This window comes from Zootoca vivipara, chromosome 1 (assembly GCF_965207765.1).
Source record: "Zootoca vivipara chromosome 1, rZooViv2.hap1.1, whole genome shotgun sequence".
Lineage (NCBI taxonomy): Eukaryota > Metazoa > Chordata > Lepidosauria > Squamata > Lacertidae > Zootoca > Zootoca vivipara.
This window is the reverse complement of record NC_142582.1, coordinates 108,660,998-108,671,276: the sequence shown is the minus strand read 5'-3', so window position 1 is coordinate 108,671,276 and position 10,279 is coordinate 108,660,998. Positions and strand designations below refer to the sequence as shown.

The 10,279-nt window shown below is 44.9% G+C and overlaps 1 protein-coding gene across 1 annotated transcript in view; it reads right to left on the bottom strand.

The window, feature by feature from the left end:
- Nucleotides 1–2,797: 2,797 nt before the first annotated feature.
- The window catches only part of TSHR (thyroid stimulating hormone receptor), a 63,437-nt gene continuing 55,955 nt past the window's right edge, over nt 2,798–10,279 (bottom strand). Inside the window, exon 11 of the mRNA XM_035107835.3 lies at nt 2,798–10,188. Coding sequence (XP_034963726.2) covers nt 8,784–10,188 — 1,405 coding nt within the window. The 3' untranslated portion in view covers nt 2,798–8,783. The remainder of the gene's footprint in view (nt 10,189–10,279) is intronic.

Sequence of the window (10,279 nt, the reverse complement as noted above, 5' to 3'; positions counted from 1 at the left end):
AACTAAGCTTGTCATTGGTATGAGCTTTCGTGTGCATGCACACTTCTTCAGATACTTCTGAAAAAGTGTGCATCCACACGAAAGCTCATAGCAATGACAAACTTAGTTGGTCTCTCAGGTGCTACTGGAAGGATTTTTTATTTTATAAAGAAAATATTTAGCCTAAAACGGAGGAGCTGACTCTAAAATGTCTTTCTACGGAAGGAGAGGCACAAACTGTTCAAGGCAGAATTGCTACGGACCTGATTAATTGAGCACTATCCCGCTGAATGCCTGATCCTGGAGACAAGCCACAGGCTGCCTTCACATGCCCCACTTACGAGTTTCCCAGGCACACCTTGGATGGCTGTTATTGGGAAAAGAAGGCTGGTCTAGCTAGATCCTTGGCCTTAGAGTGGGGCTCTTTGTATGTTAAGTGTCCTTAGAGTTTGAACAGGCTGTTCCCCAATCATCCCTCTCCACTGCAGCACAAGAACTATGTGACACCCCCCTTCCGACATCCCCTCCCCCAGTTTTCACTGCATGGCTGGAGACAAATGGCAGCTTCTATTCTGAAAATATTCAAAACTGACACTGATCTGTGTTATTCAGAAAGGAGGCCCTACCCCTGTGACCCTGAGTGAAACCACTTGACCGTTTCTGTTCCAGGCCATTGATGACGACCACTCCATGATATTGCCCCACATCTCTTTCTGACACAAAACCCAGCATCAAAAAATGATGAAATAGCTGCCCCACTACCAGATAGGAACCCCTTGAATGTGAATGGCACCAGAAGAGCTGGATCTTGGACCCCATTGGGAAACTGGTAAGGAACAATTATGGATATTGTTCAGCATTCATCTTCATCCCTAGAAAGAAAACTCCGGTGCTGAGGTGAATGTTTACTTGTATTGAGCAACTGTATTCCAAATCTCACTAGATTGTGTAGCAAAAATTCCAGATGCATCACAATATTTTTAGAAGGTTCATCCTAGGTGAGTCTGTGTATGCCGTTTTTAGTTTCATGGTGGAGGAAAGGCAGGATGTACAAAATGCTAAGCTTATTTTTCTTTTAACAATCATGGTCATATCAACTATTGGGCGGTGGGATGCAAATGCCATAAAGAAATTAGAGCCAAGCAAAAAATGGCATCCTAAATTTCTACCTGTTGCCTGTTGGTAGCTGTTATGTACTGAGCTGAATCCTAGAACAATAGGATTCAGAATCAGCGGGAGCTACCCAATCCAACTCCAGGTGGAAGTGAATCCGCAACCTGATTGGCCTGCTGGAGCAGCCAATCAGGCGGCTGGCAGAAGTGAATCTGCTACCTGATTGGCCTGTAGGAGCAGCCAATCAGGCTGCAGGCAGAAGTCAATCCATAATATAATTGGCCCATAGGTGTAGCCCTGAAGTAGCCAATCACGCAAGGCCCATTGTGTAAATAATGTATATAAGCAGATGGTTTGGGGAAAAGAGCCATTCGTCTTCTCTTCTCCTCCTTGATGACTATGAGCTGAATAAAGAGCATGAAATTCACTCTTGACTCCGAGTATATTTCAGTAGCAAAGTGTTTTTTCTTTAAAACTGGATCCACTGTTGTGCCCAAAATTCATAGCTGGTGGAACTGGTGAGGTGACTTCACCAAATGTTGCCCAGGGGAGGGCTGGAATTTTCCATGGGTTTTATCCCAAAACAAATAAGCAAATACAGATCTTGGTTCTGTTGGCAGATAATGGAGCCGACCTTCCAGTTCTTTATCAACAACAATACAGGCCTATCAAAGATTGCAAGTGCAATCTGGTTTACTAATCTGGCATTGTTCACAATGCTTCTATCACTTTGTGGCATGCTCTTTCCTCTTCTTTTTGTGTAGAGCTTTAGCCCAAAGAGGGGTATCTCCCTTATTTTTTTTAATGAAGTCTCTCCTATCGCCTCTGCTAGCCTTCAGACATGTACTGAGAGACCACCCTATGGCTCACTGCATTCCTGTGGCTGGAGAGAGTTGCTGGACCACAAGGTGTGGCAAGGAGCAGATGTGGTGTGTTGCTCCCAGGAGAGCAGCTTTGCTTCAGGCTGGAACACATCAGAGGAGGTGAGGCCACTGTTGAAGCAGGGATGGGAAGCCTGTGGCCCTACAGCTGTTATTGGACTACAATGCCCATCATTCCTGACCACTGGCCATGCTGGCTTTGTGGTGGGGTGGGGGTGATGGGCTCTGGAGTCCCAGCAAAATCTACAGAATGACAGGATCTCCACCCCTGCTAATGAAGAATCCCTTTAGATTGCATCAAGGTGAATTAGTGAGACAGGTGCTGCCACTATTTACAGTGAAAGTCGCCACCCATTACTCGGAATTGGGCTGTATAATTCTTTCAGAATCTGATTATTTGGGGCTCTTCCAATGATGACATAACACAGCTGGTTTCCCTGTCTAACCTAAGCCTTACTGAATTTATTTTTCTCTGCTTGGTACAGATTGTGATGTGTCAATAAAAAATATGCTATGATTCACCAATTAGTTTTAATTCACTAGAGCATGCCTTGGGCTTCTAAAATGCTTTTTTGCTCTTGCAGTAGAAAAAGAGGTGTATGAATTTAAATGTAATTAATAAAATAAAATGCTTGGGAGGGAGAAGGTTCATGCTAGTAACTCTTGTGCTGAGAACAGTGGAAGCAAGTAAACAGGTGAGCGCTGAGAATAGCAAACCTGAAAGAAGCATATGTGCCACTACCCAAGACCATGTAAGAAAGCACTCACTTGAAGGGCTACTTCTCATGGGTGGAATAAAAGAGAAAGAGGTTCAAAAAGTCAAGTAAGAGAAGAGAGACAGTACAGCTCTTTATGCCAAAAACATATACTTACAATAAGGTCCATGAAATGAACAATTGCAGAGCTGTAGGTACCATCTGAGTACTACAGAAAATGGTTATTTCGTCCTAATATTAAAAACCAAGACGACAAAGCCGGAAAACATGCCTGAATATACATTGGTGACTTTTTTTAAAAAAGGCAGCAGTTAAACCAACACATTTAGATATGCAGTCAGTCTGTAGATAGAAATGGTTATTATTTGCTATTGAAAAGACTGGTCTCCCACACCAAACCACCCACCCTAAACTTTGCATATACTACCCAGTGAATTACAATGTGCACAAACAGAAAATGTAAGGCAACCATATAAAATATAAAACATTGTAAGGCAATGGTTACAGTCCTACTTTATACAGGACAAAAATACGCTTCTGGTACTTCAACACTTTATCTGCTGTGCAAATGGAAGTCTGCTTCCAAGGGTAGATATACATTGCTGGTACAGGGGTGATAATTTGCAGGTATTCTCCCCTCCACAATTAGAAAGCTTGAGTCCCAAAGCAGGGGAATAGTACTTTATTTTCATTCAATAGCTTTTTAATTTCACTGACTTCCCATAACGAGGTCTTAAACCTTTTCAATGAAACTGGCAAAATCAGCTGATGTGCTTTCTATAAGAAGACTGCTTCCTCCTCCTCCTCCTCCTCCTCCTCCTCCTCCTCCTCCTCCTCCTCCTCAAATGCATACTGTACTCTCATTTTCTAAGAACTAAAGTGAATAGCAGTGTTTCCTTTTCCATTTCTTTATTTTTTCCTATTCAGCCATGCTCTCTTTTATGACTACCTGCTCTTTTGACAGGGAGATTCATGGTTTAGTTTAACTCTTTTTCTAAAAAAATGGTTTTTATTGGGTTTTTTTTTCAAAAGGACACATGAGAACATAAAATTTAGCCCAATCTTAAGCACTTCATATTAACAAGCATTTAAGAATTTTTTAATTTTATTTAGGTAATTTATATCCACTTCAAAGAAATCTCTGAATGGTTCACACCATCATTATCAACATCATAAAAAGAAATAAATGCAAAGATCACAATTAGAAACCCACATTTTAAAGCAGAACAAAACATACGGGGACCATATTAGCCACTAGTAGATCCAAAATACAGAAATACAAAGGAATCAAGTAGCCCTGCCCACCAAATGTTGTTGTTGGCATCCATCGGTCTTGGGAAACGCCTTTGGAGGTGAACTCAAGCTGTTGGAGAGTTACTGAGCTTGTTGTGGCTGTAGAGACCAATATGGGAGAGACATGTTTTGTTGCAGCTGGGGCAGATAAAGGTGCCCAGCTGTGCTGCTGCAGATGCACCATGGCGTTTCTTCTCCCTGCAGTCCTCCCAGCAGTCATTCCTCCTCTGGTCACTGCCATGGATAAACAACCTGACTGTCTCCAGGCACTGTGGTCATCGGCAAGGGATTCCCATACGACAGGGTTAATGTTGCCAGCCTTCATGTCTTGTTTGCAGACATCTTTGTAATGGCAGAGTTGGTCTGCCAACAGGTCTGGTGCCTGAAGCCAGCTCCCATAGAGCGCATCTTTGGGGATTGTGACATCTTCTGTTCTGTGGACATGACCAAGCCAACACAGATGTCATTGAGACAGAAGTGAAGACATGCTGGGAATGTGAGCTTGAAGAACACATCTTTGCTTGAGATTTTGTCCTGCTATGTGATGCCCAAAATCTTCACAATGCAGCACATATGGAAGGCTGAGAGGTCGTTCCAGACAGGTATAAGTTGCTCATGACTCACTTCCATAAAGCAGCATGCTCAGCACGCAAGCCTGGTAGACCTTCATCTCGGTATTGGTTGTTAGCATCACATTCTCCCATACCTTTTTGTAAAGTGAGCCATTGCCATGGCTGCCTTGCCAATACACTTGTCCAGCTCAGCATCAGTGGAGATGTTGCTGGTTTTGGTGGAACCCAGGTAGACAAAATCATCAAGCGTGTGGTCACCAGTGCTTATGCATGGATCACTGGCTGTTGATCTTTGTCAGGCTGATGGTAAAGCCCAACAGCTGATGAGTTTCTGTAGAGCTTCCTCAGAGTGTGCTGTGAAGGTTGCATCATCTGCAAACAACATCTCTAAGATAAGGACCCACCACACTTTTTCCTTGGCATGGAGATGAGCCAGGTTAAACAGACTCTTGCCTCTCCTTGAATGAAAGTCAACAGTGTCTTCAGTGGAGCTAAGGAATATGGAGAAAGCATCAGGGTCAGGGACAAGATGACCGTAGGTAACAGCAGCACTCACTTCTGTTGCTATGTCCCTTTGCCATTAGAGCATCAAGATCCAGAACTGCAGCTTTGCTTCACTTCTTGCAAATGTTAAATTTTATTAGGAAATCCAACTAATGATCTTCTTGTATTTACTTACTCGTGCAGTCTTCTGAGTGCTAGTAAGTCGCCAGCATTCTTTTTCTAGAATTTCAAGCTTGCCCATTTTTGCACTGATTCTGACCTTTTTCCTTCGGAAGCTGGGTCTGCTGTTCTAGAACCAGTTTCTTTTCCAACTCTGCACTGACCGTCATTTTTCTCATGTAATCGAGTTGCTCCTCCAGCAAACAGAAGCAAGACTGTGCTGCCCCTAACTGCATGCTTACAATTTTCATTTCTTGCATCATTTCCTGGTGAGTTACATCGTTCTCATATGAGTCATGGTGAAAAGCCTTTTCATACTGGGCACCTTCTCTGGACAGGCAGTTTAGGTCACCGTCAGCCTGTGGCCTCTCTAATTCAAGATGGTGGAACTTGTGTTTTCAGGGCTGCCACTAGAGCTTGGCTGTTTGGGGTAGGACTGTCTTTTGTGCAAGCTGTTGCCTCCTTTGATCTGATGTTAGCAAATGCAGAATACAGTCATACCTCGGGTTACGAACGTGATCCGTGCGGGAGGATTGATTTGGTGCTTCTGCGCATGCGTGTGACGTCATTTTGTGCTTCTGCGCATGTGCGAGTGCCGAAACCCAAAGTAACCCGTTCCAGGTTCGACGCGGTCCGCAACCCGAAAATGTGCAACCCGCAGCGTTCGTAACCCGAAGTATGACTGTATATGTTATCTGGAGGCTGAAGAAAACTTCCTATGTAGCTATGCTTACTTCTTAGAGCATCATTTGCTTGGACCATCACATGTACTGAGCATTAGCATCCCATTATTTCCCCATGGTGACTCTATTTACTCCAAGGCAGGTATGTCCAAAGTCCGTTTCGGGGGCCTAATCTGGCCCGGGGCCAAATCTGGGGGCCTAATCCGGCAGTTTATGTCCTGAGGTAAAATCCTAAAAAAAACTCCAACCCTAAAAAAGGTCAACAACTTGGGTCGGCCCTTCACTTCATCAAATCTGGCCCTCTTTGAAAAAAGTTTGAACACCACTGCTCTAAGGTATCAATGCACATGGTTGTATCTCAGCTCCAGGGTTTTCTGAAAGAAACAGATCATATGGATCCATTCCAGTCTGGTTTTAGACCTTGTTTTGGAATGAAATCCAACTTGGTAGCCACAGTGCAGGGGTGCGGATCCTTCAGTCTGCAGGCCAAATTTGACCCATGATGCTGTCCATAGTCCCTGCCCCATGCTGGGCATCACATGTGGCATCAAGTGTGGGGCAGGTAGAGACAAAACTGCTTTGGCTGGGTGACTGAGCTCTCTGTGGGGGACTCTATTGTGCAGCCGATCCCTGCAGAAAGCAGCTCTGCTAGCCTCTGCTTGCAAAGCCCCTTTACTTTGGCTCCCACATGCCTGAAAACCCAGCTGGCTATCGGGGGCTTGGGAAGCACTGTGCAAGGGATTTTGACAGTTGTGCCACCCACCTGTCAAAGTTGACCTACAGGGGTGGGGACAGATAAAGATCTGGGCTGCCAGGCCCAGAATTTCCCCACTGCTGCCCTTGTGGATGAGCTGCATCAGGAGATGGACACAGATAGTGCTATGTCGCTGTTTCTTCTGGATATCTCAGCCACTTTTGATATTGTCTATCACGGGATTCTTCTGGCCCATCTGTTTGGGACGGGCTTATGTGATACTGCTCTCCTCGGTGGTTCTGTTCCTGCCTGGAAGGCTGAACCCAAAAGTTAATGCTGGGAGACTGCACTGCTGTTCTAAGCTTATGGGCTTTGGCCTGCGGGCAACGACAAGGTTCCATCTTGTCTCCTGTGTTTTTTTAAATATTTACATGAAACTACTGGGTAAAGTCATCTGAAGACTCAGGCCTCTGAGTTGCCCAGTATGCAGATGACATCCAGCTCATTCCCCATTTTCCAGTTCCAGGGAAGCAGCAGAAGTGATAAACCGGGCAGTTCATGAGTGCATATGGAAGGAGGAGTTAAAAGGGTGAAACTTAATCTAGACAAGATGGTCCCAGAATGTAGCAGCCAGATTTTTTGTTCTGGTGCTTGCAGTCCAGCGAATAGAACACCTATCTTAGGGCAGCTCCGTTGGTTGTCTATGTCCCTCCAGGCTCAATTCGAAGCACTGGTTTTAGTCCCCGAAGACATAAATGATTCAAGACCGGCTTAGTTTAAGGATCACCTGCTCCCCTATAGGCTTGTCTAGGAATGAAGATCAGCTTCAAGGGCCTTGGTGCTATTTTAGGAATACAGTGGTGCCTCGCTTAACGAATGCCCTGCTTAACGAAATTTCCACTTAATGAAAGGTTTTTTCTAGCGGAGGTTGCCTCATTAGACGAATTTGTTTTATGAAAAATTTGTCTAGCGAATCGCGGTTTCCCATAGGAATGCATTGAAATTCAATTAAGGTGTTCCTATGGGCAAAAAAAAAAAATCCAAAAAAAAAATCAATGCATTCCTATGGGATTCACTAGATGAATTTTTCGTTATAAGAAAAGACCCGTGGAACGAATTAAATTTGTCTAGCGAGGCACCACTGTATAGCTCAGAGCTGGAGCACATGCTTTGCTTCCACAAAACCCCAGGTTCAGTCCCTGGCATGGAACCGTGCCTTGCACTCTGGAGACATGCTGCCAGTCGGTGTTGGCAATACTGGGCTAGATCAGGGGTCTGCAAACTTTTTCAGCAGGGGGCTAGTCCACTGTCCCTCAGACCTTGTGGGGGGCTGGACTATATTTTGAAGGGAAAAAATTTAACGAATTCCTATGCCCGACAAATAAACCAGATGCATTTTAAATAAAAGGACACATTCTACTCATGTAAAAACATGCTGATTCCTGGACCGTCCGCAGGCTGGATTTAGAAGGCTATTGGGATCCAGCCCCCGGGCTTTAGTTTGCCTACCCATGGGATAGATCAGGCATAGGCAATCTTGGCTCTCCAGATGTTTTGGAACTACAACTCCCATGATCCCTGACCACTGACCCTGTTAGCTAGGTATCATGAGAGTTGTAGTTCCAAAACATCTGGAGAGCCAAGGTTGCCTATGCCTGGGCTAGATGGACAAATTATCTGATTCAGTACAAGACAGCTTCCTATGTTCCTAGGAGTGAGCACAAGAGACAAGCCCTTCTCTGTGAGAGTGTGTCCCCTCTGGGATGCCCTCCTAATCAAAACCCATTGGGCTCCCTTTGTGTGTATTGTCTGCCAAACGTGAAAGGTATTAATTTAAATGGTGTTTTAGCCCCTAATTTTACTGTGACCCCTGATTTTATTGTCTGTCGTTTTGATGTGTAACATATTTTGCTCTTGCTGCCGCTAGGTTTGCATTTTGTTTTAAGTGCTGCTTTTAACTTGTTACTGCTGTTAGAAATGGCACTTGCATTCTTATTGATTATATGGTTTTTGTGAAAATGTTGCACGCCACCCTGGGTACTTTAGGTAGAAGAATGGGATATAAATAAATTATTATTATTTTACAGCAGTCAAGCAGCCACATAATGGGACAATATTGTAAATGGCACCGACCGTAGCGCAGGGTTAAGAGATTTGCTATTACTGATCTGATGATTAGGTGGTCCAGATTAAGCAAGAGTCCCCCGAGAATGCAGCAGTATTGCAGGATGGTAGTCTTCAGGTGAGCCATGAGGATGCTTTTGAAGGTTTGTGAGATTCTGGCCCATCCCCCTGTTGCCCTTCTGGCTGCAAGAGCCGCTGCTGTTCTTGGGGGAGACTGTTTGACCCCTGTAGACTTGAGCCTGGTGCTCGCATAATCCAAACTTGCTGAGCAAGATGAAGACATCCCTTCGGAAAGCTTTGGTAAAGATAGCATACAGGAACGGGTTGGCACAAGAGTTGAGTGGATAGAACAGGACCAGCAGGATTTTCGAGTTGCTGACGGTTATTAAAGGTTTGTTCATAATAGCAGATAAAGCATAGAATGAGATGGGTGCCACACATAAGAAGTCAGTAAAGATCAGCACAGCCATCCTTTTGGCAATGATGGTGTCCTTGTCTCCTGATTTGTACTGGGGATTCCGCACAGTGATATAGATCTTTATGTAGCAGGCACAAATGACGATGAAAGCAATGATGTTCAGCATCAAAACAATGACGACGTAGGCTTGTCCCAAGGGCGTTTCGGTGTCCATGGGAAGGCAGATACTGACTTTGCCGTAGCTGCTGACTCCAACCAGTGGTAAAAGGGCAAGAAGGAAACATACCAGCCAGCCACCCAACATGATAACAGAAGCATGCAAGAGACGGATTTTCTTGTCCAAGCGCATCGCAAAGGTGATGGCATACCAGCGTTCCAGGGTGATTGCGGTCAAGGTGAAGACAGACAACTCACTAGCAAAGACAGTGAAGAAGCCTGCTGTGCTGCAGCCGGGCCCAGTCTGCCAGTCAATAGCATGGTTGTAGTATTCTGACCGAGTATAAAGATCCACCGAAGCAATCAGGAGAAGGTATAATCCCATACAGAAATCGGCAAAGGCCAAGTTGCACATCAGGAATCGTGGGACGGTCAACTTGTAATGGCTGGTGAGGAGAATGAAGAGAACAAAAACGTTGCCCATGATGGCTAGCAGGTTCACAAACCACACCACGACCCTTAGAAACCTGTAGCCCATGATGTCTTCGCAAGGGTTGAACTCGTCAGGTCCTGGCGTGCAGCTGATGTCGTCCGTGCCCGCACAGATAATGTAGTCATAATGGCTGTCAAATGTTGGCATGCTCTCCTCTTGAGGGTTCTTGAGCTCCTGGCCAAACCCAACCTCTTTGTTGTCATGCTCTTCAAGAAAGACAAAGTAATGAGAATTCCCATGAACATCTCTATTGAATTTGGAGTTCTCGTCATACACGGCCTCGGTGAGGTCTGGATAATCTTCTGCATAGTCTCGGTAAAAGGGGCCCCTGAAGGCAGTGGCAGATCTTCTCTTGCGGAAGTTGTGAGTATTAGTATGGTTGCAGAACAGTGACTCCAGCAGTCTAAAAGGACAGAGGAGAAGAATAATTGCCACTAAGGTATTTAGTTCATGTTGAGCCCAGCAAGTGAGGTGATGGGAAGCTAATCATTGTA